Source organism: Miniopterus schreibersii (assembly GCF_964146895.1).
Source record: "Miniopterus schreibersii genome assembly, chromosome: 4".
In the NCBI taxonomy this organism is placed as follows: domain Eukaryota; kingdom Metazoa; phylum Chordata; class Mammalia; order Chiroptera; family Miniopteridae; genus Miniopterus; species Miniopterus schreibersii.
Window position 1 is genome coordinate 47,111,396 of NC_138105.1, and position 27,594 is coordinate 47,138,989.

At 43.9% G+C, this 27,594-nt stretch overlaps 1 protein-coding gene across 1 annotated transcript; it reads right to left on the minus strand.

The window, feature by feature from the left end:
- Window positions 1-1,328: 1,328 nt before the first annotated feature.
- On the minus strand, window positions 1,329-25,958 carry RNF175 (ring finger protein 175; the record flags this gene model as incomplete). The annotated part of the gene is given in 15 exon segments (XM_081137334.1): window positions 1,329-1,378; window positions 1,381-1,419; window positions 1,422-1,441; window positions 3,882-3,983; window positions 6,862-6,995; window positions 8,711-8,831; window positions 9,375-9,482; window positions 13,995-14,064; window positions 14,067-14,148; window positions 20,930-20,958; window positions 20,961-20,993; window positions 20,996-21,066; window positions 23,888-23,925; window positions 25,301-25,437; window positions 25,933-25,958. Coding segments are annotated over 14 exon segments (921 nt in total). The 5' UTR covers window positions 25,325-25,437; window positions 25,933-25,958.
- Between the last annotated feature and the right edge of the window lie 1,636 nt (window positions 25,959-27,594).

Genomic DNA, 27,594 nt, shown 5'->3' on the forward strand with positions numbered 1-27,594 from the left:
TCCCAACATGCCTGGTATGTAATAAGTATTGAATTGCTGAAATGTTTGCTGAGTAGAGAAACAAACCAGAGTTAAATCTTCTAGTAATCTGGATGGTGAACCAATCATAACACTGAAGCATTGAGCAGTTTCACGAAGGAAAATTACCAACAGGTAGAAATTCTAGTGTGAGTTTTCTCCATTTAAACTATGATGGAACTTGGAATAGCATTAAGTACATTGCCAATATTTTTGACAATGGGTATGTTTGTTTGTTTTTTCTACTTCATATGAATGTAATACCTTTAAATACTGCAAAGTAGATGTCTGGTGTTATGTATACAGTGTTGGCTGTATAACAAATCACTAGTAATTTAAAACAAATTAATTTTGGGGAGTCTGACATATCATTTGTGGGTTAATTCTTTCTGACTGGTCTTTCCTGTTCTGTTAATTTTGTTCCCTCCTGCAAAAGATTATTTTATTCTTGCAACAAATATTTATTGAGTACCAGACGCTGCTCCAAGTGCTGGAGATACAGTAGGAAAAAAGCCAAAATTCTCTGCCTTCATGGAGGGAGAGACAATAAAATCTATGATATGATTGCAGATATGGATAAGAGCTATGAAGAAAATAAAAGCAGAGTACGGCAATCGAGTGCCTGTGAGCGTGTGTGTGTGTGTGTGTGTGTGTGTGTGTGTGTGTGTGTGAGATTCTCTCCACTTCAGTGCAGCCCCTGGATGGGTTGAGTGCATTTTACAGGCCCAGGAAACCTGCCACAGCTCTCGCCTTTTGAGTGGGCTGTGGCACCTAGTGCTAGAGATTTCAGGAGTCATCTGTCTTTATGGAAGGGCTTTGTGATGCCTGAGTGGCCACATGGTCACAAGCACAAAGAAGAAAAGGCCATATCCTTAAACCACAGATTACTTAACAACTCTGCTGAGTTCTTGGAAAATGTTGAATTGGGCAGAAGGTATTAGTTATCACTGACTGTTCTATGTGAGAAGTACTTTGCAAACCTCTGGAACACTCCGTAGATGAGATCATCATCAGCCATTATAGGCGGGATGTCCGCGGGGGTTTGTAATAAATGTGTCGCATGCGTGGATTAGGAAACAGTCCTCAAGGGAAAGATGCAAAGTGCGCTTCATTTGTTTATTCTGTTGTTCAGTTCTTTAAATTCTTTCCACGTAGACAAATTGCCTATGTAGACCACCAAATTTTTTTCAGTTCTCCAAACTCAAAATCAACTCTAAAATTACAAAAAGAATATCGATAGTAAATGTAGGATCGAGGATTCGAAAGTATTTCCACATGCAGTACATTGCTTCTGGGGTATGTCTGCTGGGTCATTCCAGCCCTAGTGAATAATTAATGCCTTGAACTATTGCTATCACATGGGCTGCCAGGCCACCAGAGAGCGAAGCCAGGACCTGCCCATACAAAATGTGTGCGCTCCCAGCTAACTCTTGGTTAAGGAGGTTGATCCATACATGGCCAAAGAACAGAAAGATTAATAAATATCATTTGCAAATATCATAAGCAATGGCATAAGTGGGCATTTCCTTTCTTGTTAGTTCTATGTGCTCATTTAAAAGCCCTTACATGATTTTTATAGCATTTGGTTATCATAGTTTTGTTTTTTTAATTCTCACCCAAGGATATGTTTTTACTGATTTTTTTAGAGAGAGAGGAAAGGAGATACAGAAAGAGAGAGGAATATCCATCAGTTGCCTCCTGTACCTGTCCCAACAAGGGATGGAACCCGAAACCTAGTATGTGCCCTGACGTGGAATCGAACCCGAAACCGCTTTTGGTGTACGGGACAATGCTCCAACCAACTCAGCCAGCCAGCCAGGGCTATCATAGTTATTTATACTACACCTAACTTCTACAAATAAAAGTTTATACCAAAATACCAAACTATAAAATGAATAAAAGGCAAGGGCCGTATACTAAAAGAAAGAGGAACTGGGGATGGCAGCACTGGACAGCCAAGCACAGTGGAAGCTGCTGTAACCGAGCGAAGCAGCCCTGGGCTTCCCTGGAGTCAGCTCATCAGAGGAAGCTCCCTACAGCTATTAAAAAGGAGAACTGTGTTCACAGGTAAGATACACCTTTTGCCGGTATCTTTGATAAATTTTGCTGAGAGGACTTAATACATAGTATCTCTCTCTTTCAAATATATCTTTATTGATTTCAGAGAGAGGAAGGGAGAGGGAGAGACAGAAACAGCAAAGATGGAGAGTCACTGACCTGCTGCCTCCTGCACGTCCCCTGCTGGGGACCGAGCCCGCAACCCGGGCATGTGCCCTGACCGGGAATCGAACCTCGATTTCCTGGATCCTAGGCCAATGCTCAACCGCTGAGCCACGCCCGGCCAGGCAATGCCTGGTATCTCTGATAGCAATGTTACATGCAGGAAGGCAGGCTTTTTGCATGTAGCTTTTTTTCCTATTGAGTCTCAATAAAAAGAGCACCTGTAAAGGTTCAAAAGTTTATTCTCTCAAGACCATACAAAGAAACCAATTGTTCTTTATCATTTCAATGAGCATTTAAGGTGACATTTATGATTACATTATGACCAGGTTTATAACAAAGATTTATGTACCGTGGTTTTATAAGTTATTCACCACAAACGGTTCTGGGCTCAGTCTCCTGGTATGAGAATGGGAATTCAGGGAGAGTGGAAGACAAGGAAGGAGGAAGGAGCACCACATGCCTTTAGCCTGCTTGTGCTTGAGTTGCGTGAGTCACTGAGAAAGCCCAGGCCTGTGGATGGAGCTGGTGGCTGCAGACGGTGTTCCGTGTTGCTAGCTCGTGGCTCCAAGACCCAAAGACCCATCAATGCTGCCGCTTCTGCTTCCCTACTTGAAAGTCTTTCTTAGATTTGCAAACCTCAGAGATGGGGAGGTGGGGGTTGCTGCCAATAGTAATTGTTAAAAGTGCACATTTAGGGTTGGTGAGGAGCAGGGCACAAGGGAGGCATCTCCTTTAGCACTCTACAGTTTAGGGGGCTGGTACTCAGAAAGCATAGGAAGGCTCTTATGAGAAGAGAGGGCACTTGGCAGGTTGATGCCAACCTTTCAATGCCCTTCTGCTTAAAGGAGGGTATGTTTTATTCCCATTTACCCCCTGGAAGAGATCTGTGTGTTAGGATCGAGAGCCAGGGGCACTGAGGACTAAGTGTAGTGAGCTCTGAATGGGGCCATTTCCTTCCTGTGCCTTAATGCGATTTGGGTTTATTCAGATGGGGATCCTGGTGTCTATAAAAATCCTAATTGCTGCCATAAGCTGACCAAGCCTGTAGGTCTCCATTTCCTTTCAAAATTATTATCACTAGGGTTTAGCCTAAGAAAAGATGAGGGCATGGCAAGGAATTTAAAAAGTCAAAATCTAGGGCGGAAAGCCCTACTCATTTCTGGAAATAATAAAATTGGTACACCTTAAAAATACTCTTCTACACTCCAGTTCACATTTGGGGGCTTTTAAAATTTAAATTCCAACCTACCTGTTTATCTGCCCACCTACCCATCTCACCCACCCATTACTTATCATTCATCTATCTCTCTCTCTATCTATTTATCTATCTAATCCTTCCATATATTTACCCATCTTTTGCAATGTCCCATCACATTTCCACTAAAGCCCTTATAGTGGAACATATGGAATATGAAGGGTAGAATGTGTCTCTTTTGTCACTTGAGTTCCTAACCAGAACAGTACCAGGCGCAGGGGAGAAAAGAGACCAGTAAGTGGTTTTGAAGAAATAGGTGGTTAGGGAAAACAGAAAGTTTTCTGTTATAACTACAATGAAGATAATGAAAGTTTAGACTGAAAAATGTATCACCAGAAACATTTAAGATAATATTTCGTAACTTGTTTTTTTTAAAAAAGGATACAGGTTACTGATCATCCTCTTCAAATCAACCTCCTCTTTGCAGCAAGGGCAGGTCTGCTTTTTACCAGCAATACACCAGCCTCGGATACAGAATTCATGAAAGCTTAGGCACTTGCTAGGGAAGCTTCTAGATGTGAAAGGCAAGTTTTGCTTCATGAGACATGATGGAAATGATCCCATCTATTGAGTGGAGTAGTGCAGGGTGAGAGGGTGGCTGTCAGTCATGACCTGATTGTGTTCATCACTATTTTAGGGAGCTTCTAGAAGATAGTGAGAAACCCCACCCCCCCACACACACAAGGACTGTGAGCTTGGAGTCAGAGCTGCAATAGCTTTATGGCCCTGAGGAGTTTACCAAGCTTCTTGGCCTCACTTGTTCTGCTTGCCTCACTTGATTCTCACAACAATTAGAGAAAGAATATGAAAGTGCTTTTTTACAGTAACATTGTATGTAATGCATCATTTTATTTCCCTGCCTCGCCTACTGGGCATGTCTTATTCGTTTCACTATTCTACTTTTGTGCATTACTCATCTCCTCTGTAATCAGACTTGTCTTAGGCACTTGGATGAATTAAATTGTTTGTGGCCATAAATTTACAAATATTTCTATTAACTTATGGTTTTTTAATTAACATTTTCATATTACTGATAAAGAGCCAGTTTTTAATAAAATATACACCTAGGCATTTATAAATTCATTTGTTATACATCCCCTTATCTAAAAAGTCTGACCCTTCGCCTCCAAAGTTGAGAGTGAACCCTATCTTTCCCACAGCACCAGGGACTTACTCTTATCAGAGCATGTATTGCACTGTATCGTGACTTTCTGTCTGCTTTCTGTCGCTCCTGGACCATAGGCTACTCCCTCATTCATCTCTGTCCTCAGCACCTCAGGCAGTGCCTAAGTGCCTGTGTACTGAACGAATATTTGAAAGCATCACTCAAAGCCAATTACTTTTGCAAATATATTTGCCCAGGTTCCACAACATTGTAGACTTGGGTAGAATGAGTAACGATAACGAGATCCATCCTACTGGTTCATTTATTTCTAAAGTCATTGATCCCAATGTGGCTTTCTGGATCAAGATCTCAGGATTTACTGCCTGGCCTGCCACACACCCATGTGAACAGCAATGATGTAGAAGACCCTCCCTGACAAATGGAGGGTTGTGGAGGTGTAGACAAGTCAAGGCCGTGTGAATAATTCCTCAATATTAGATCTGTGTGCAAGTAAGAGCTTCCGCTATTTTTATGTTCTTGGAATCGGGGTCACTTTTGCAGCACACTTGAGTTAACATAAAGTGCTGTATTATAACAAAGATTTTGAAGCAAAAGCCATTTGGCCCTTCATTCAAAAGGGCTGCAGCCAGCATTGAAAAGTCCACCTCCTCTTTAATCTTCTCTTTCATCTTCAGAATCTCCATGCTGACTTGCTCCAGAGCAAGACCCAGATCTCTGCCCCTGCCTTGTTAATATGACTCATACTAAAATGGGCTATTAATAATAATACTCCCTGCAAAGCAAATTTAAAGATAACTACATTTTGGATTACATATGCTCACATGTACAACAATCCCTAAGGGCTTTTAAAAGTGGAAAAAGAAAATATTTCCACTTGCAAAAGGCAGCAGAGGCTCTGTTCCAACATTTGAAAAGTAAGTCATATTTAAAGCACGAGCCAGACTTAGAATTTTTTTTACTAAGAATGATAGTTTTTTGGAAAAGGCATCACTCTGAAAAAACACCATGTAATTCCATATGGGATATCTTTGTTTCTTACCTGAACATGGTAAGGCTTAAGTGTTAGGCAAATGTTCCTATTACATTTCAAATGCACTTGTTCCAGTTTTTTACCCTTAGGATTGAGTAAGTGGAATCTGGGTTAAAGAGAATTGAGTCATAAGCACTGCACATCTAGGGTATTACTGACTGAGGGAGGTGGGATTCACAGGCAAGGAGCAGATGGTTTACCCACCTCGTAATACCAGAGCTTTGAACTGAGTGCATAGTTAGTAAAACTGATATTATACTGTAAAGTGAAGAATTATGTACTTAGAAAAGAGTTAAAATACTGATTGTTGGCCAACCCAAACACAACTCTGGTATCCAGAGTTACCTGCTTAGGCAGCACAGGCTGCCTCGCTCAGGGCTCCTGATCCCAGCATCTTTCCACATATTGAGGTTCTCCTCAGTGCTTCCTGCAGTTCCCAGAGAATGCTGGCTTCCAGGCCCAGGCTTGCCTGGTCCCTAACACCTAAGATCCTTCAGCTAGTAGATGGTTATTTGGGATAGAACTCGTAGGCAGAGGAGCCAAATGGTCCAAGAACTAGGTACTTACATTTCGGTCCCTTCTTTTGTGATCTAAGGTGTCCTGCTGCCTGTGGCATTATCCCCTTTTTGAGACCAAAGCTGAGACTTGCCTGCCCCCATCACCACTGATGACACAAGCAGGTTCCTAGGACGATTTCCAAGCAAAACACACTTTGCCGTTCTCTGTGCTGTGAGATTCAGACACGGGGCTCCACCTGGATAGTCCTGAGTCCCTCCCTGCAGCTGAGACTTTACTCGTTTCTCACCCCCAGCCCCTTCCCTGCCTGGTCCTTCTTGGCTACCTGTTCCCTACGGCTTCACCGATGTTCCCGGCCGGCATCCTATACAGATGCTGCAGCCTTCCTGTCCTTGTGGCATTAAGATTCCTTTTTAAGAAGGAAATTACTGGAGCAGGTGATTCACCTTAGACTAAGAGTTAATTATTCAGCAGGGATGATCACAGAGGCCCAAGAAGAAAGACAGGCAGGGGGATACAGGCCTGAGAACTAAGCAGGGCAGAGGAGATGGGCCAGGAGGAGGAGACGAGGGAGGGAAGGTGATAAGACAGTCTTCCCTGACCCGCCCTGTCCCATTCCCAACACAGATTATTTGCAATTTGCCTCCCAATATTGCTTCATGAAGACCAAAGGATTTCCCATGGAAAGGATATGCGTGATTGCAGGAAAGCTGGTAGGTGTTTTCAATGAGCCCTTCTTCATCGAGCCCCACAATGATCTTCTGTCCCCAGATGGCGCAGATACTGTCTGACGAGCTCCATGTGGGCATCCCACTGACGCTGTAGAACTGTTGGGGGAAAGGCACAGAGCACCATTGAAGAGGAGAGAACAGGCCAGTCTCCGAACACGGAAAACACTGTCAGTCTTTACTGCTCCCTCGCTGGTTTAGAGCTTGAAACACTTCTGCCCGTAGGAACGATGCTACAATGGAGGTAAAGTTTCCAGGCAAAACCTCACCAAGCCCCCAATGAACCCAAAGTACATTGCTAAATATTACCTCCAATCTAATGTTCCGACTAAGGAATCCTTCAAGAGGAACAGCTTGGATCCAGGGATGTAGCTTAGAATCACACAGGAAGCTTTTTAAGCTTCTCCAGAGCCTGACCCTTCTCTTTATTCTCCTGAGATTCTGACTCATAGCTCTGGAGTAAACCCAGGCATCGACATACTTTTTAACTCCCATGTGATTCGAGTGCCTGCACATACACACACGCCATCCATTCAAGTTGCTGGTGGCTGTGCCCATGGCTTGCGGCGGTGCTTTCATATATTCGGTAGTTGAAGTGAAGATGACAGCCGATGGGCGAGGTCAGGTGAGAAGTCTCCAGAAAGTTGGTGCTTTAAGACTTGGTTGTCTTGCCAGGTTAAATCTCTTCTTCCTGGCCCACTGGAGAAGAGGGAGCATACAACTCCTCTCTTCCTCTCCTGCCCATAAATAAGCACTAGAGGCCCTGGGAATTTTTTTACGGGGTATGGTTTCTGGTTTTTGTTGGAGGAACTGGGAGTGAAAATGCTTCCTCCTTTGTTAACCTTAAACCTTACAAGAAAGGCAGTTGGCTTATAGGTGACACGTGGGGGAGGAATTCCAAAAGGTATCTTGTTACAGCATTTCACCACAGACATTGGATTCCAGGCTGGAAGAAAAGGGTAAGCTAGGGCCTGTGGAGATGGGAAAGGGCAGATGGGTGGGGAAGAAATCAAGCTAATGTCCACCCAGCCCTGCCGCATAAATGGAGCGAGAGAACAGTCCAGAAGTTCACTCTTGCCACTCACACTAGATTTTCCATTTCAGATCTGGCTGTGTACCAAGCAACATGGCTACAGAATTCCTGAGACCACTGGACCATACCTGCAGACTTTGGTTTGTGTTTAAGAGATGTGCATGTGACACCGATAAATACTCCTAATATCTGAATCTGAAATCCATCAAGCCAGCACGTATGCCCATTCAGAGCTTTATATTTAAGAGAGTTAAAAAAAACAAACTATGAAGGATTTTTTTAAACTCCAGGGAACAATATACAGTCAGAATTATATTTAGCATACTTTTATATCATCTACTTCTTCAAATGCTATATAGCAATAACTGATCTTTATGAGTATTACCCTGAGTCACTGGTTGATGCTAAAGTGTTCTAGGTGCATAAAAATATGACATTTATTTGCAGTAGGCAGAGATAAAGTGTTTTTGTTATTGTTGAATTTTTACTAATCCTTTAAATGTTGGCAATTGCAGTATGCTAGATATGGTTACTTCCAAATGATTAGTACATTTTATTTTAAAAGATGCCTTATTTTCTAACCACTTTATATCAATGAGAAATGTATTTTCTAATTAATTAGCAAAGACAATTTTGGGTGCAAGGAGAATCCAGGGAGCAACTGGGCTGAGAGAACCAAAAAAGACGTATCGATTTCTGAAAATGGATGCAAATATGGTGTAACATGAGACCGTTTCTCCATGTACCATAAATGGTTACAAAGAATAAAAGCAACACTTACCCCTATAGTAGAAGCCATGTAATCTGAGCAGATCTCTGCAAAATCTCTCCCCATTATGCCATAGTAGAGTCCATAGAACAGAGACACAATGCCAAAGTGCAGGGAATCCCTAGCCTTGATTCTATTGAAAACAACAGGGCAAGGAAATAAGGATGTGGCATTCGAGGGGCAGGTGAGTGTTGCAGCTAGGAGAATATGTCCTGCCATAGCATCTAATAGAAACTTGGGGGTATTTTTTTCATTGATTGGTGTTTTCTTTTTTGTTAATGAAAAACTTTTAAATTCTCTACATTTTCCTCAAATTTCACCACTCAATGCTAAGTGGGCACAGTAATTCTTCAGTGTCTTCAGATGCTTCTTAGGACCACAGTCCTTAAACAAGCTTATTGTAACCAATGGTTCTCGAGCAGGGCTGAGCATAGAAAGACCTGAGCATCTCGTAAAAATCTCTATCTTCCAGCTATACCAGAGGCAATTACATCACTCCTTGGGGACGGGGCCCATGCAGCAATATTTCTGGATGCTCTCTAGACCCCGGATATTCCAATGGACTCGTACTGTGAAATCTTTCCTACACGAAGTCAAGGACCCACACACTTCAGGCTGGCCTGAGGCAGACCTGCTCCGGGCCAGACCCTGTCCAGTAACAATTGGAGATACTTACTTGAAAAATAAATGGAGTCCACTCAATGTAAATACGATAGCCAAATAGCCCACAACACCAAATGCATAGCTGAGTTTATAGATTAGAAGGAACCACTTGTAGACCAATCTGTGGAGTGAAAAATGGGGAGAAACACAGAGCATGATATAAAGTATTTTATCTTTTCCAACATTGTCATAAGTCAGTTTTTTTGTTTGTTTGTTTTTAATCCTCACCTGAGGATATTTTTTCCATTGCTTTTCAGAGAGAGTGGAAGGGAGACAGAGAGACAGAGAGAAACACTGATGCGAGAGAGATACATCCATTGGTTGCCTCCCACATGCACCCTGACCAAGGTCAGGATTGAGCCTGCAACTGAGATACCTGCCCTTGGCCCGAATCGAACCTGAGAGCCTTCAGTTCATGGGCAGATGTTCTAACCACTGAACAAAACCAGCCAGGGCATTTTTAGTTTCTAAAATTCTATTTATTATGTAATATAAAGAACATAAGTACATTATATCAGGTAAACTCAATAGTAATCTAGAGTTTTAATATACTATCAACAAGCAATATATAAATAGTACTACCATGTACATGTGTTTCTAGGTATATGCATATATAAATTCATTGTAATTTATCTATCTTCCTCATGTAAAAATGGCCTTCAGGGATGGTTCTCTACCTGGGACCCTCCCTCCCTCCATCCCTCTTTTTCTCATTTGGCTTCAGAGTTAGCTTAGAGTGGTTTTAGCAGGGGCACCTTGGAGGCAAGCAAAACCTAGAGGAGAAGTCAAGAGGGGTGGACAAAAGGAAGTCAAGAGAAGTCAATTACCGCCCCCAGGAGTTTTTCTTCCTTCTGTTCCTGCTGCCCCCAAGTCCCAGAGCAGACAACCTCAGCCTCCATCCCATCGCACCTCCATCAAAGAGCCCCTCACCTAGCCCTGGGATCACCTTGCAAGAGTGCTTCAGCCTTGTTTTTTCCTGCTCACTGGACGCACTGCCCATGACCTCCCTTAAGGACTTTCCTTCTTCCCACAGGGCCTCAGCAGGGAAGTGAGAAGATGGGGGTTGAGGGGGGAGGGGAGGTGACCTAGAAGGGACCCCTGTGCTCTGTTCGTTCCCCTCATCCCTGGCAGTGAAAGCCCTTAGAAAAAGCTATGTAGTGGGCCACATGGCTGCTTCATGCCTGGGAGGCTATATGAGAGGCTGGAGCCCAGTTCCATTCCTGGTGGACCACAGTACAAGTCTCCCCAGCTCCCCCGAGCAGGAAGAAGTGGTGGAGGGAGGAGTAGCTGGTTGGGAGGCTACCGTGGGCACCCAGAGACAATAAGGGGGTGGCTGGACTGTTGCTCTCAGGGTGAACAATGGCAGGAGGCCCTGTTTGTCCCTCAGTCCTTTCTTTCCTCATCCTCCCAAAGCCCCTCTCCTGCCTTCCACAAACTTCAGTTACAGTCTCACTGCAAGAGACCTGACCCCACCCTCTCACCTCCAGGCCCAGGGGGCCCTGTCCCCAACTCTCCCACCTTCCCTGGCTTCCTCCCCGTTGGAGCCATTGCAGCAAAAGATTAAGTTCTATGATATTACTGATGTTATTTTAAAAGATGCCCCGCTTCACTGAGTTCCAGTCAGAAGGGACTTTCTAAATCATGTTTTAAGTGGCGGTTGTGGGCTAGCCCGAGAAATGAGTTGTTATTTACATTATTTCTACAGTGAAAGGCTTTCCTCACTTCAAGCAGCTCACATGCAAGTGCTGCCTGGGGGCACCTCCTCCTCCCGGTATAACCGTGCCTGGGAGAGGCGTCTGCAGTGAGGAGTTAGGAGGAGCCTGAAACCCCTAAGAAGTGGCTCCAATCCCTGTGAGGCTGTGTCATCTCAGTAGCGACCAGAATGGGCTTTGGGGCCAGAGTGACTCACTGGGTCCTGGGGTTGGTCCTTTGGGTTTGCCAGTGCTGAACACTTTGAATCTTTGCTCATTACTGGCAGATCAAAGTGGAAGTTTGTGTTGCTAAAAGAGGTGATGGTGGGAAAACTGGCAAACTCCAAGAGGAGCTCCCTCTCCACCCAAAACACCAGCCAGCACCAGGGTGGGGTTCCTTGAACTCCACACGTACTCCACACACCCTCTCTCTACCTGAAGGGCCTCTCTCAAGGTGATGTCAGTATCATAGCTGCTCCTGACTAACACCTTTTATAAATGCAGTTTTCCTGTGCAAATTGTCTGTTGATGTAATAAGCCACAGCATGCTGTTGGGAGCAGGGGCTTTGCATTCCAGTAGTCTTTGGTTTGTTTCTGGGCTCTGCCACTCACTGCCTATGGGACCATGGCCAGCCTGCTCAGCATTTCTTCCTGTGAGTGCTCATTTATAAAGGGAGGGTAGAAACACCAGCTCCAAAATAGTTCTGGAGTTTGTGTGAGATAATGTATTAATGTTTAAAAGACTTGGCATGTTAAATACTCAATATGTCATATTATCGTTAGGGATGTGTTAGATTTTCCAAATCTCACCCTCAAAATCTTTCTCCTTATGGGGGTTATAGGTTTCCAGAGTCCAGAATTCCCTTGCTAATCTGATTACAGATAAGCCAAAAAAGAAAACTGGGGTAGTGCTTCGGAGCAGTGTCCACGAGGAAAGCTTGGCCTCGGGTTGGAATTGATGGGATCAGGCCCAGCTCTTTGTGACTGTGTGTGGCCTATTTTTAAGCCTGAACATTGCTTGACAGACAGCCCGACTGTAGTAGAGACAAAACCCACTTCTCCTTATGTGCTACGCTGCCCCTCAGCCAGGGCTTGGTGTTCTCTGGGGGAGGAACGGCGGTTTTTAAACTGTGTCAGTGCCAGAGACCACTCCTCTTGGGATTGCCTTCTGCACCACGAGTGTTTGCTAAGATGTGACTTACCCATAGCATGATGATTAAGCAAAGACCCCTAAAGATCCTTAGGGCCCACTACCTCTCATCAATGAGTTCCCTTATCCTTACTGCTTATTCTAGAAGAAAAGGGGCCCTAATTAGCCTCTCCCATTGTTTCTCGTCAAATGGCAGGCAGCTGGGTCTGCTTAAAATGTGAGTGGAGTATCTTGGCTCTCAGACTATTGCAGGGCTCAGCTTTGCAGGAAGAAAGAAGCTGAAATGGATGCACTGTGGGCATAAGAAGCAGAAGGAGAAGAAGCCATCTGGGAGATGTGAGCCATGGTCTACCGAGTCAGCATTTGGGCTGTTTCCTGTAGTGAAGTTCCTCTCCATTGAACGAGCTGATATGCACAGAAAGACTGCACTGTGCTAGGGTAATTCATTATACAGTGGAGAAGGGAACTGCTTTCATTGAAGTGCAATATAGATTATATCCAGGGGATGAAAAGAAGTGCATTTCAATCCATTCAAAACTTAGGTCCCTTCACCAGTCTTAAATAGCTTTCAACATTTTGTGAGAAGGAGGAAGGGTGCAGCTCTCCGTTTGCTGATGGGGGAATCAGGCCCTACAAAGGCTAAAACCTCAAACTGGCCAGTTTAGAAGGTCTCCTACCACCACCCCAGAACACTTCCCCAAGTGGGATTCAATTAAAGTACGCATAAGCCTGACTTTGTTTATTTGAATTTCAATCTTTACCATTACACATATTGACCTGATTTCTCTCATTGCATGTTTCCTTCTCCATATTAGAAGGAAAAGTTGATTTTGCTTTTTTAGAGTATTAAAAACAAACATCTGTAGTCATAAAAATATTTCACAGACGTTTATGACTTATTCTCCAACGAAGATCAAAATTTGACTTTGTCTTATCACCATGAAACACTTTACACATCTTCTCTTTACCCCATTTCAGTTTTAGCTGGATTTGGATTCAGATCCTATCTAAAGAACATCGAGAGCAAACTTGTGGGCACATTTTAAGCACCTTGGAAAGATTTGTGAGTGGTGTGATGACATTATATAAATGTCACAAGGTTGACAATGGCCTTTAAAATGATCAATGGACTATTAAAGCCTCATTTGTTACGAGAATAATACGTCCATTTCTTATGATTTACCAGATGTAGACCTCATGCAGAGTTGTTAGAAATATAGACTTCTAGCTCTTTCTCTGTTACAAAATGTGCATGACATCTTATAGTGGAATAAAACAAAATGCTGAGTTAAAAATAAACATGCAAATAGTGCTCTAGAAAACTTAACAGTTTCACTTCTCCTTCTCCTGGCCTTCACTAACTAATATCTAAAGTAATACATTTTGCCTGGCCGGGCGTGGCTCAGCGGTTGTTCGATTCCTGGTCAGGGCACATGCCGGGGTTGCAGGCTCCATCCCCAGTCGGGGGCGAGCAGGAGGCAGCCGATCAGTGACTCTCTCATCATTGATGTTTCTATCTCTCCCTCTCCTTTCCTCTCTCTGAAATCAATAAAGATATATTTAAAGATAATAACAATAATAATAAAGTAATACATTTTGCAGGCGTGTATGAATCACCATGAAATCATGAATGTAAACTAACAGCAATATGGCTAATCTGCAAATAGTTTTGTTCCTGAAGGCAAAATAAAGTATAACATCCGCCTACCCCATCCAGGAAAATGGAACTTAAATAGACTGGTTCGTGTTTACGGTAAAGGGGATGGTGGAGGGAAAACGAATGGAATAGGCGCCGCGCGCCCTCCCGGAGCGGGGCTCTCGGGCAGCTCTGAAGACGATGCAACTGGTAACCACAGAGAACAGCCCCACAGAGACAGCAACCGCCCCCAGGAAAGTTTTACGGTGAGATACAAAGGGACAACCCACGTGGGCAGCAGGGCCACCAGCTGCTAGAGAGGTGATCAGGAAGTCTCCCGCAATGACCGTGGCCTGGAACGGCCTGGCCATGATTCAGTGATTCAGAAGCTCCCGGGGCAGCCCCGTCCCCCATCCCGCCTGCGACACTCAGCTGGGTGGCGGCCCAGCTGCTAAGTCCACAGAGCGCAGTTGCAGAGCGGATTGGCACGAGCATCTGCAAGTCCCAATGGGAAGCAGTTCCAAACATCCAGCTTCTGACACTTCCTTTCTTCGGGACACTTCAGATGAAAGCAACTTTAGACTTCAACAGCTACGTGATTTTGGACAAAGGAGCCTCCTTTTAGTTGTGAAATGGGAGATAACAATGCCTGCCCTGCGTGCCTATGGGGACTGAGGTGGGCATCGAAGGAAATCACGGACGGGAATGTGCGCTCTGCAGACAGTACTACCCAGAGCTCAGGGGCTGTTTTACCACCCAGGGCACAGGCGCAAGTGCACAGTGACCTCAAAGGAGGAAGTGTTGTCAGAGCAGCTTCTGGGAGGCTTCTGCCTGCGTCCAGTGCACGCTGCAGGGTTAGCCTTGAATTCCAGCTGTGCCTTCAACTCGCCCCTGGCTATTAGATTTGCACCCCACCATTTGCATCTTGTCTTTCCTCTTTAGTTTCTGGTGCCTTTTCCAGGCACCCTAAGATGTGGGTCAGACTATTTCCTGTCCCTCTGTGTGTGACCCCTCTGTGGCCTGTACCACTAACCTGAGTCCAGCTAGCCCGCAGCAGGTTCTGTAAGTTGGTTGGCCTCAAGTCCACATGGCAGGAAGCTGGACTGCCCTGATGGGCTGTGGGTCAGTGACTTGATACAGTTACCATAGTGACTGACACTCCTACTCTTGAGATCTGGCCTAATACCAGCTATTCACCTCTCTTGTGAAAAAGCAGATGGGTTTAAACAACGGCAATAATCTTTGGTCGTTTATGTTTTATGACATTTAGACTAACCACCTATTATTTGCTTGACACCAGTGTAAGAGGGGAATGGCAATGAGGTTTTGTCTCAGGTGTGGGCTTTAATTGGTGGTGGCACCTGCCAATGCTCTGTTGAGGAGGATTCTAAGCCTGGGTCCTGGTTTTGCGGTAAAATATAATGATTGATTAATTATGTCTGCCAGTGATGCAGAAAAAGTTGTCAGGGCATGCATGTCACATATTTGTCATCTGAGTATTAAAAAGACTGGTGTCCTTTATTTGTTTTCTTTACCCTCTTCATCTTTGTGATAAGAGGAGGTGGCTTTACACAATGAAAACTTTAACAGAAATTGTCTCTTAATACACTTAAATAAATATATATATACACATATGTGTATATATATGTATATATATATATATCTTTATTGATTTCAGAGAAAGGAAGGGAGAGGGAGAGAGAGAAACATCAATAATGAGAAAGTCATTGATCGGCTGCCTCCTTGACGCTCGCAACTGGGGATCGAGCCCGCAACCCAGGCATGTGCCCTGACTGGGAGTTGGACTGTGATCTGGATCATATGTGGATGCTCAACTACTGAGCCACGCCCAGCCGGGCTCTTAATACACTTAAAGTCTTGTATTTGCAAGCTAAATATATAGAGGAAATCACAAATAAAACCCTTTTAAGTTTGGGGAAAAAAAGAGGTGGCTATATAAAAAAAGAGTTCATGGATGTATTTTTGGATCCTTTAATAAGATCTTGGTTATAACAGTCCAAAGGTCAATAACCAAATTATTTGTTAGGACTCCAAGATGTAAATGAAAAAGGCAAGGCCACAGCCATTCTTCTTTCCATGTCAAATAAGAAGACATTTCCCAGGCTTTTCATTCTCTTTTTATTGCTTCATCCCTAGAAACAACCTGGATCTGAAATCTTAGTGTTGCTCTAAATCTTTCAGAGAACACTACAGTTGTCATTATAACATATGCATTTGAATGAAAATACACATGGAGCAAATCTGAGATAACTATCTAAAGAGTTCAGAAAAAAAAATCCTATAACCTGCTTTTTGTTTCAAAATTCCAGGCAGTACTTTCAGGAAAGGGTACATAGTCTTTACTCTTGTCTGAACTAGTCAGATAATTGCTTTAGTTTCCCACCCTCCTTTGTGGGTATAACCTAAGCTAATGAATGGGCTTTCCCCTTCATTTATGAAATTCATATATATTTTCAAATAGGAAAAACAGGCTTCCTTAAGGAAGTATAATAGTTTCTGTGAGGACCAGAAACCTCATGCGAGAAAACCAAGATTCAAGATTAGCTCCCTTTAACATTCAGCATTAGCAACTCTAACCCTCTACTGTTGATAATAAAAGTGTGCAGCTCCTTAAAAAAATCTCATCAGCACTTTGGTCCTTCATTTCCTTTTGCTTATTATGGTGATAGTGACCTATGATGTATTATAGGTTTTGATTTTTTTTGTTCATTACTTCTGATATCAAAAAAGGAAATGGACATGAAGCCCATCTTTCAAAATCTGATCACCTGCCATTTGCATTTTTCAAATCTCTGTTTTAAGAATTTGATTCATCTTTTTATTTCCCTCATAAACATACTGAAGTGGTTTGTTTGTTTTTTTAATGAAAAGTTGAGTCAGTTCATTTTACTTCAGTGAAACTACCATGCTCCTATATTTTATACTTTAGGTTATAAGCCAAATTTTACAAGACTAATCCATTTCCTCAAATCGGTGGAGTTACAGTCTATGATAGCTTGAAGTGATGACTGGACTATATTTTTATAAAAGTAGTTCTCTCCCTGTGGATTTATAAATACAACCCATTTCTGAAAAATCCCAAAATTCTCTTACTTGATGTCTGGATTTAATTAACAGAGAATAGCAATGTTCCAATGTATAGATGCGCTACTTTTTAAAAACAGGCCTTGGAGATCAGAAATAAAAGCAAAGCAAAAGAAATCATTATAATGTATTCTGTATGCAAATATTTAATTTCTTAACTATCTTTAAAGTCTAAACCCAGCACCGCATTTTCTCAACATGTAAGGGGAAAGGTCAGAAATTTGATTATGAATTAAATAATTGCATAGAGAAGTCCTTTTGAAATGAAGGCCACATTTCATAGCAATTTAAAAAATTCTTTATCAATTTCCAGAGCAGTTAAAACTTCTCATTTTTAATAGTAACTGCCACATATGAAATGTAGGAATGTTGTGCCTCATAAATAAACGCATGAAATATGTGAAATCGAGGTGCATGCATGCAACGGACGAGCCTGGCAGCTGGGACACATTAATGATGCCAGAGGGGTCACCATCTGGGCATGTGCGTATAAAGCACATCTGCATGACTGGCCCTGCATCTGGATCACATCACCCACGTTCTCCCCACCCGCACATCATGGCAGGAGGAATGTCCTGACGGATCAGATGGTGCCCAACGGTACCATGTTTTTTCTTTTATCATGCACATAATGAATCTGAAAAGAACTGCAAATCAAGACAAAACAAAGATATCTTTTCATTTGTCTATTTCTACAGGATGGTGAATGGATCACACAATAAGGAAAGAAGGAAGAAAGGGAGGGAGAGAAGAAGGAAGGGAGGGAGGGAGGGAGGGAGGGAGGGAGGGAGGGAGGGAGGGAGGGAGGGAGGGAGGGAGGGAAGCTATGTATGTATGTGTTGCTCATTTCCTTTGCACTGCAAATCCCAAACTACTGTACTGTGTTTGCAACCATTTGTACGCGTGTCTCTGTGTACTTGTATGAGTGGGATGGAGGGAGAGCAGGGGGATGCCAGAGGTAAGCAGAAAATCATCATGTACATAAATGATTCCAAGAAATATTGGACTATCAGTACAAAGGCAATGAACTAAAGTGTGGACATAAATCGAACAAGTAAAATTATGGAATTGTGGCATATGAAGGAGTCTTAGAAATTCACTAGGTCCAGATTTCTATTTTCAAATCAGTTCAGACTGTTGATTTAGCTATTTAAATTGTTAAAGGAGATTCTGTAATGTTACATAAGTATGTATGTATTTGCGCCTTGCCTAATTTTTAAAAAGATTTGAACAGACCTAATACTTTATTGGGATAGTACTATGTTCTAGTGTTTCACAGCTATTACTAAGCAGGGAGTTTGATTTAAATAGAGCAATGTTTCCATCTGGGGCAAAGGATTTGCCAGTGTATTGAGGCAAGCTAACAGTGTGTCTGAAACCCCAGTTCTGTGTATGTAGTCAACAGTCCTGCTCTTGGTTTGAAGGAAAGGAGAAGGATTCTTTGTTAGCACCCTCCCCCCTATTTCCTTCAGATATGAAAAGTAGGATACACAAATGAAGGTGGAGAGGGTAGTGTTGAATGTAATCTTACTTTTAATTAAATGATGTTAAAAGCATTTGGAAATAATCTAACCTTGAGGCTCTGCCTGTGTCTACACCGTGTCAACACTATCAGCTGGAAAGGGAAAATTCAAATATCCAGATACTCCATCTATGTTATGCTAAAAATATGAGTATTTGGAAACATCCATGTGTTTCATTCGTATCCCAAACCAAATAAGAACTTTCCATTTTCTTTTTAAAGTATATCTTTACTGATTTCAGAGAGAAGAAAGGAGAGGGAGAGAGAAACATCAATGATGAGAGAGTCATTGGTTGAGCCCACAACCCGAGCATGTGCCCTGACTGGGAATCGAACCCCGATCCCCTGGATCCTAGGTTGATGCTCAACCGCTGAGCCACGCCCGGCCGGGCAAGAACTTTTCATTTTCCATCTACTTTCTCTCTGCACTTTTTGGCATCACTTAGGAACAGTTAAATTATATTTTTAAACTTTGTTTTCTAAATAACCTGTTTCTTTCGCTTTATGTATTCATAATAAGCTGCTCTGAGAGTCACAGCTTCTACAGACCACAGAGCAGACAAATTAAGTAATCATTTCAGAAGATAAACCTATTTGTTAAAAGCTGTATCTGAAAATGTTCTGAGCTTTTTGAATTAGTCCCTCACCTGTGACACACATGGTCCAAATTATACACAAAATAATGTGAAAATAATACTTTATGTGTAACAAAATCCCTTCAGGGTATAAACAAATGGATAAATAATAATTAGCATACAAAGCTGTTCACACATATTATTGTGTGCACTTCTTACTTTTTTTAACTCCCTCCCCTTGCTTATCTGTGAACTCCCGCTCCCACCATCTGCCACGATTTACATAATTTTCCCATCTCAGTATACATACATATATAGCGGTATCAGAATTGTTAACCTGCAGGCTCACGGGAAACAATGTTATCAGCTAGAGTGCAGTGCTGTGTGCAGTTCCTAGTGCTTTAATTTTACACAGACTTATCTCCTTTCCAAAGGCACTTGGAGCAGCACCTTGACCCCCAATGCCCTTCGGTGAGGTTGTTTCATCCATTTGGAAGGGAGTAAGATTCTCTTGTCACCAACTGCGTTTCTCCCTGGGACCCCCAATCTCCTAAATGATTTTTTAAAATGTGCCTACCTTAAGGTCTAGTTCTTGTGCTGTATAAAGTAGCTCCTTGGGATTTGATAAATGCATAAGGTTGTATCCAAAATTACAGTATTATACAGATGAATTTTACTGCCCTAAGATTCTTGTTTCACTTGTTTGTCCTTCCCATCTCCTTCCCTGAGCCACTGGCAACCACCGTCCAAATAACCATCATTTTACTGTCTCTATGGTTTTGCATTTTTCAGAGCGTTATATCATTGGCTTCACATAGTATATGGCCTTTTTGTATTGGTTGTTTCACCAAGGTTCCTCCATGTTTTTTCATGGCTCATACCTTTTCATTGCCTGCTAATAGTTCGTTGTATGGAGGTATCACAGTTTGCTTATTTATTCATATTTTAAAGGACATCTTGGTGGTTTCCAGTTTGGGATGATTATCAGTAAAGGTTCTGTAAGTATTTGGGTGCAGGTTTTGGGTAGATGTAGGTTTTCAGTTCAATTGGGTAAATGCCAAGTGGCATGACTGCTGGGTCATATGGTAAGACTGTGCCTAGCTTTGTGGGCGACTGGCAAACTGCCTTCCAAAGTGGCTGTTCCATTTTGCATTCCCACCAACAAGGGTTCCTGCTGCTCCACGTCCTCATCAGCATTGAGTATTGACAGTTGGTTTTTTTTCCAGTCATTCTAATAGGTATGTATTGGTGTCTCATTGCTTTAATTTGCTTATCCTAATTAACAAGACAATAGTGACATGGCAGCAAATCGATGCATTTGCTTAGAACCCCCCCCCAAGATTGCTCTTTTTAAGTAAAATATAATTATGTAAAATTGCCTACACTTAAGGTTAATACAGAACTCAAAAGAATTCCCTTAGACGCCATGCTACACAGAAAATAATTTTTATGATGGGTACAAGGAAATTGAAATACAGCTCTAAGGCAGCACTTCATACGTCACAGGCACGTCTTCTTATAAACGAACAGCCCACATTTTGATAATCCATGATTTAGACTTGAGCGTGGTCTAAATGGAGAAACACTGCAAAGGGAGAAGGTGCCCAACTCTCACTCCGCCCGGTTCTGCGTCCTGGGCTGTGCACGTTGAGCAGCATCCCCGGCCTCTGCCCACCAGAGGCCAGTAGCAGCTCCCACTCCTGTCTCCTTCCACTGAGGTATGAGGTTAAAAAAGGTTTCCACATGTTGCCAAATGTCTCCTGGGGCCAAAACTGCACCCGGTTGAGAATCACTGACTTAAACAAATCATTTTCTTCAAAGTGGTTAAAAAAAAGGAAGGATGTGGCAGCAAGAGGAGCAAGCTTCCAGTGGCCACCGGGGCCACTTACGCTGAAGGACCGGCCGTGCCTCTGTCGCCCTGCACCAGCACTATCTGGGCGACGATCAGGGTGGGAAGATCAAGGTCATCTCCAGGAGCATGGACTCGTGGCCCCGGGGCATCTCGTACATCCTTTCCTGCTGCAGGCTGGAACCAGCAAATGAGGGCATCTGCAAACATCCTCAACCCTGCACATTTAGCAAAAAAAAAAAAATAGGCTGGCCTCCTAAGAAGCAATTGGGGATTTCAAATATAAGGGTTTATAAGCTCTGCAAAGTTTTCCTAAGTTTTTCTTGGTTCCGCCCTTTCCCCCAGGCTTGGGGAAGAGGCAGCTGAGAGGAGGAGCCCGAGTTAATCAGCAAAATCAATTCCCCTCAGCCCTTAGCTTTTCCATGTGCTTTGGACCTCAGCCTTGTCCTTTCAAGTTAAGTTACGGGGCCAAAAAAATCACTGATAGGTCCTGGAAAGACCTGGGTTCCAATCCTTGATTGGCCAGTTTATCACCATATATAGCCTTTGGAAAGTCAGTTATGGTCTCTGAGCCTCAGTTTCCTCATTTGCAAATTTAAAATAATCTCTCTGTACCTCACAAGGTTGTTCTAAAACTGCAAAACACATATTTTATTTGTCAATAATAATATAATTGAATCAAATAAAAATTGCCAGTTTTGAAAGTCAAAAATAGTAAAGTATTGGTAATTGCAAGTAATTTCTGATATTCTCAAGTAAAAGGATATCCTGCTGATGGCGCCTATGGAGAGAATGTTATCCATGGAGCTGCAGAAAAGTCCCCAGTGAGTTGTACCAACTATTTTTATTACAAGGAGAAAGAAGAAGCCTAAACATTATCTTAGATAGGCACACACATTCAGATGATGGCTGGATATTCAAGTTTTTAGTTGGACTCTGAATTTTGCACAATGCAGGGAAAACCACTAAGATGGTATCTTCTGACTTAACTTCCTATACAGAAGTGGCTTTGAAGAAAGCCTAGAGCAGTGGCTCTTGACCTCCTAAGTTAAAATCATTGGGGGGCTTTTAAAAATTGCAGTGCCCAAGCTATACCCCAGATCAATTAAATGAATTAAATGACCAATTCAATGCCTACATCAATTAAAAACACCATTGCTGGGTATAATGGGCTGAATTACGTCTCCCTACCCCCAACCCCAAATTCATATGTTGAAATCCTATCCTCAATGTCTCAGAATGAGACTATATTTGGAGATAGGGGTTTTAAAGAGGTAATTAAGGTAAAATGAGGTCATGTGGATGAACCCTAATGCAATTCGACTGGTGTCCTTCTAAGAGGAGATTCAGACACAAACTCACACAGAGGGAAGACCATGTAAAGACACAGGGAGAAGGCAGCCATCCACAAGCCAAGGAGAAAGGCCTTAGAAGAAACCAAAAACCACTGACGCCTTGATCTTGGACGTCTAGCCTCTAGAACTATGAGAAAATAAATTTCTCATGTTTAAACCTCTAAGACTGTGGCATTTTGTTATAGTAACCCTGGAAAACTGAAACAGATTTCTAAGTGGGGATCTAGGCATCAGTAATTTTTTAAATTCCTCACCCATGTAATTTTAAGATGCAGCCAAGGTTGAGAACCACTGGCCTAGAGGAAGAAAGAGCAGTCCAGGGTCAAAATTAGGGAAGAAAGGGGAAATTATGAACATTGCCAATCAATAACTTTATAAATATTGGTTAGCATTATCTTTCATCTCCAGTGAGGCACCATCAGCCACAAAACCTCTTAAAGTTACTACTTATGGCTGGTTACAGTGTGCATTTAGTTAGGGTACCAGTCAGAAAACACTGCAGGGTAATCTTCTGTGCCACAAGATAGTGACCTTTTAAAGGAACTTGTTGGATATGTGGGTTGGGTTCTCTCCTTTTACTAGCATGTCTACAGAACTACTATAAAGAGCAGAAAAGTGCCTCAGAAAAGGGCCCTATCCAAATCCCAGGGGTGCCCCCTGCTGGAGAATGTGCAGAAATGAACCAACAGAGCCTAGTAAATATTCCTGCTTCAGTTCAGCTTCTTTGAGGTGGAATCTTAGAATGTTAATGCTGGAAGATATCAAAGACATACTGAAACCCTTTATTTTTTTAGACAAAGACGCTGAAGTCCATTTCAGGTAAGCATCCTGAGTAAAATTACATAGCTGTTAGTCTCTGTGTTGGAAGCCGAGTTTAGGAGACAAGAATGATTTCTAAAAGCTCTTTAAAAAATATAGTGATTTTTCTGAAGAGATGGGGAGTGGAAAAAAGGGGGGGGGCGGTCCAAGAATTTAGTGATAGTTTTTACAGCCCCAAATTCAAAATAACTATTTAATATTCTATGTAATGAATAGATTTTCAATTTAGGCCACATAGACAGAAGAGTAAATCTCTCATCAGCCTAAAATAGGACTTGCATAGATATAAAACAAAATATGCTTTATGACATTAATCTGTATATGTAATGAACACACATCTCAAGAAGTTAACCTATGTCGAAGTACTGTGGAAAGTATAAAGTAGTATACAAATGTAGTAAGCATTTCCTATTTTGATTAGGAATACATTCATGATTGATTACCATAAAGCAAAAAAAGAGAGACTTTTAATTTTTAATTCATTTCATGTGGTGCCCACAGGGGGCCAATGACCCCATGATAGGTACCAGAACACAGGGAAAACAGCATGTGAAGAAAAAGAGATGTATCTTGTGCCTAAAATAAATACTGAATTGACACTGCCTTATTTTGAAGGACATACAAATTCTGCTTTGTGGGATTGCTGAGAGGGCACTGTGGTTTTGGTCTATATTACCTATGTGCAGGCATGGCTATGCTAACTCACCTTCTTCATCTTGGGAAATTTACAAATAAAATGGTGGCTTCATTTAATTTTTCAAATGGTTAAGATGGAAATCTAGTTTTTAGTATAATGGAGCTAAAAAAATATACTAATCACTTACTTCCACTCATCATCTGCAGAAAGCTTTGTGTGAAAGACCTGAAAAAACATAAAATAGCTGGAATAATTTAGGATGAAAGCCCTAATAAAATGTTTGCTACAAGCTAAAACACACATACACACACACACCCCAAAACAAAACAGCAATCAGGCCACTGTTAATAAATATTTGAGAAGCAAATGAGGCGCTATTCAGTCAAGGTTGTAGAGAATGGATTACCAAAAATAGGTAGTGTCACTCTGGATTCTGGGATATGATGTATAAATCCAAGAACCCTTAAAAAACATGCTTTGCTGGTGTCTTAAATGGTGCCAATGAGTAAATATCCATCTCTAACTAGAGGCTCTACTTGTTTGGAGTATTTTTGTGTCCTCCCGCTAATATAATTTAATTTATAGCCTGGCCCAAGGAAGGGAGTAATCTGACCATGGCCTTGCAGACTGAGCTGTAAAGGACAGAGACCATCCCCAGGAAGTCCTTGTGGATGACCTACAAAGTGTACCCACGTGCTGCCTTCCCTAGATCACTGCTAATGCACTACATTTGGCGACTTGAAAGCTAAAAACCAATCATTGTGCAGTCACCCAGGAGTCTGGCTAAAATGTAGATTTTAATTCAGGAGGCTTGGGGTGGGAACTGAGGCTCTGCATTTCTTTTTTTTTAATTTAAATTTTTTATAGATTAATTTTGAGAGAGAGGGAGAGAGAAACATCGATTTGTTGTTACACTTATTTATGCATTCCTTGGTTGATTCTTGTATGTGTCCTGACCCAGGATCAAACCTGCAACATTGGCATATCAGGATGATAGTCTGAAACTGTGCTAGTGGGTCAGGGTGACTTCTAATGGGCTTCCACGTGTCACACTGACTGTAGGTCCCTGGATCACAGAGCTTTGCTATTGGGGGTTAAGGGGAAAGCTGTGGATCCCTCCTAGGGCCCAGTTAACAGAGGGGCCGTGCCTCCTGAGGGCAGAGGGCAAGGCAGTGATGTCAGCCTCAACATCAGCAGTGAAAGTGCCTGCCGGTCTCCTGCCCCTCCTGGTATGCAGTTTTCCATCGACAACTTCCTTTGGATGATCTGGGTTTGAACCCAGCGAAGAAGCCATGGAGTTTCCTTACAACTTCCCCACTGTAGAGAATAAATTCCAGATGCATAGGGTGGTCCAAAGGGCCACCACAACCTAGCTCTCCCTTATCTTTCACTACAAACCTTCATGAACCCTAGAATTCTACCAGAGTCACAGTGAATATCACCCACCCCCACCTTTCCCAATGACCGCTCCCCAACATCTTCCCCCATCAGCTTTGTGTCCCCCCCCCCCCCCCCCGCCAGCCAGGAACAATCCCTTGCTTCTTAGAAATCCTACAAAGCTTCGCCTGAACCTGTTTTCAGAATAGTAATCTCTTCCTACCCTCTGGGCTATTTCGGTCCTCATTTTGCTTTCCTTCCAGGAGGCGAGCTCCCAGTGGAAAGCCCACCTCTAACTGCAGCCCCCCAACCCCGTGTGAAGCACAGCTCCTGGCTCCCGGTCGAGGCCGAAGAATTGTCCTACGAAGGAAAAATAATGATCAGGTTTGAAATCACCACCAGCACGGGGAGTAAAGCGCTAGCCCAGCGGTTCTCAAAGCTCGAGCAGCAGCACCTCCCGGCCAGGGATCAGGCCTCGCCCGGGGTGAGCGACCAGCAACCCCGCGCAGCGCCCCGCGACCGCGTCCTCACCGGCCCGCCGAGTGGTTCCCACGCGCGCTCCAGCCTGAGGACGGCGGAGTCGAGTCCGTGCACGCCCACCAGCCCCCACGCCGTGCTCGCGAGGGGGAGGAAGAGCGGAGCGAGAGGAAGGAGGGAAACGGAGACCAGTTCCCCGGGTGGGGCGGGGTCGGGCGACGGCACCCGCATCTTCCCGCGGTCGCCGCCCCTCGGTCCAGGGCGGAGTCACGGCGCGGGGGGCGGGGGCTGGGAGACCCTCCAGGCCGGCCGCCCAGCCCGTGTGCGCCTGGGGACCCGGGCCTGGTGTCCGCTGGGCCTGGGCCCCGCGCCTGGTACCTGACCGTGCCTGGGGGGTGCCTCCAGCACCCCCGCGGCCATGTCTCTGCTGCTCAGCGCGGGCTCCCAGGGTCCCCGCGAGTCCGCAGGAGGGACGCCCCTCGGACGCAGGAGCCCCGGGGGGAGCCGAGCCTGTGGCGGCGGAGCCCGCGGCCCCGCCCGGGCTGTGCGGCGCCCGCGGGAGCCTCCCGCCGCGCCCGCCCCTTCGCGCTCCGCTCGCGCTCTGCCTCCTCCAGAGGAGGGAGCTGAATATCAGCGCCACCAGCACGGCTGATGGACCCTTTGGGTCCAGGGCCCCTCTGCAGTGAGGCAGTCGTCAGCCACCATCGCTAGTGAAACGCCCTGGGCTCTGGGCAGGAACCGGCGTTTCTGTTACCAGGTTTTTGTTACCAGGGCTGGAGGACGGCGCAGAGGTCGGTAGGCAGAGGTGTGGGGAGATGAGAGAACTGGAGATGAGAGAGGGAGCGAGGAAGAGAGAGATCGTTTTCTTCTCAGCTCCTGCCCCCCAAAAATTTATCAGAAGAGGGTTGTCCAAATGCAGGGAGATGGAGCCTCTGTGCATCCACAGCTGTGTTCCTTCCCCTGGGCCTACCCTGCTCCTCTTCCCTAGTTATCTGCAATTGTAATCATGTGGGACAGCTCCCTAAAGGCAAACTTGGTCCCTCCAAAGATGACAAAGGGGAGAAACTCCGCTGTGGGGAGAGAACCCAGGCCCTCTTGGCCCCTGGCTGCTGTGGGACATGCACGTTACCCTGGGGAATCACTCACAACTTGCCTTTGTCCCCTCCACTTTCAGGGGACATTCTCCTTCCCCTTAGCCACAGGCCCAAGCCTGGATCAAAGTTGGGAAGAAGCTGGAACATTTGGGTTGGCCTTCAGGAATACTTCGGTCTTAAGTTAGGGCAGTAGACAAAGAGGGAAAACGGTTAGATAGTCTGACTCACAAAATATGGCTAACTTCATTCCAGTTTGTGATGGCTCATTTTTCAACACCCACAGAAGCTACCAGTGGAGATTGATCAATAGATGGACACATCCCTGCCACTGTGGAGCTTCCAGCCCAGCAGGGCGTAGTGACAGATATCAGTACAGTTTATTGTGGTAAGTGCTTCCTACTCCAAGTAATTTACCTGTGTTAACTCTTTCAGTCCTCATAACAACCCCATGAGACAGATGGTGTTATTATTTCCATTTTATACAGAAGAACACTGAAGCACAGAGAGGTGAGGAAGTTTGTCCAGTTTCAAAGCTAGTAGGCGGTACAGTGGGAATTTGAACCCAGAGAAGACTGACTCCATGGCTGGGCTCTTAACCACTCAAGAAAGCAGCTGCAAAGGCCATCAGGGGCCAGATCAAGAAGGTCTGTGTAAATCATTTTAAACAGTCTGGACTGTAGCCTAAGGAGAATGGGAAGTCATTACAGAGTGGTAAGCAAGAAAATGACATTACTAGACTTGCTTTTTGATGTCAAGGGTGGGGAGGGATGCTCAACTATGACACAAGACCTGTTAAAAAGCTACTGCTATCGTTCTACCTAAAGATGGCAGCAGCCTTAGTGGTGTGTGTCAGTGTGTGCAGGGATGGGGTGGAGGGGAGATGGAGAGAGATGGATGGAGCCAAACTGTAGAATCTATAAGACTTAGCTAATCTTCAAGGATGGTG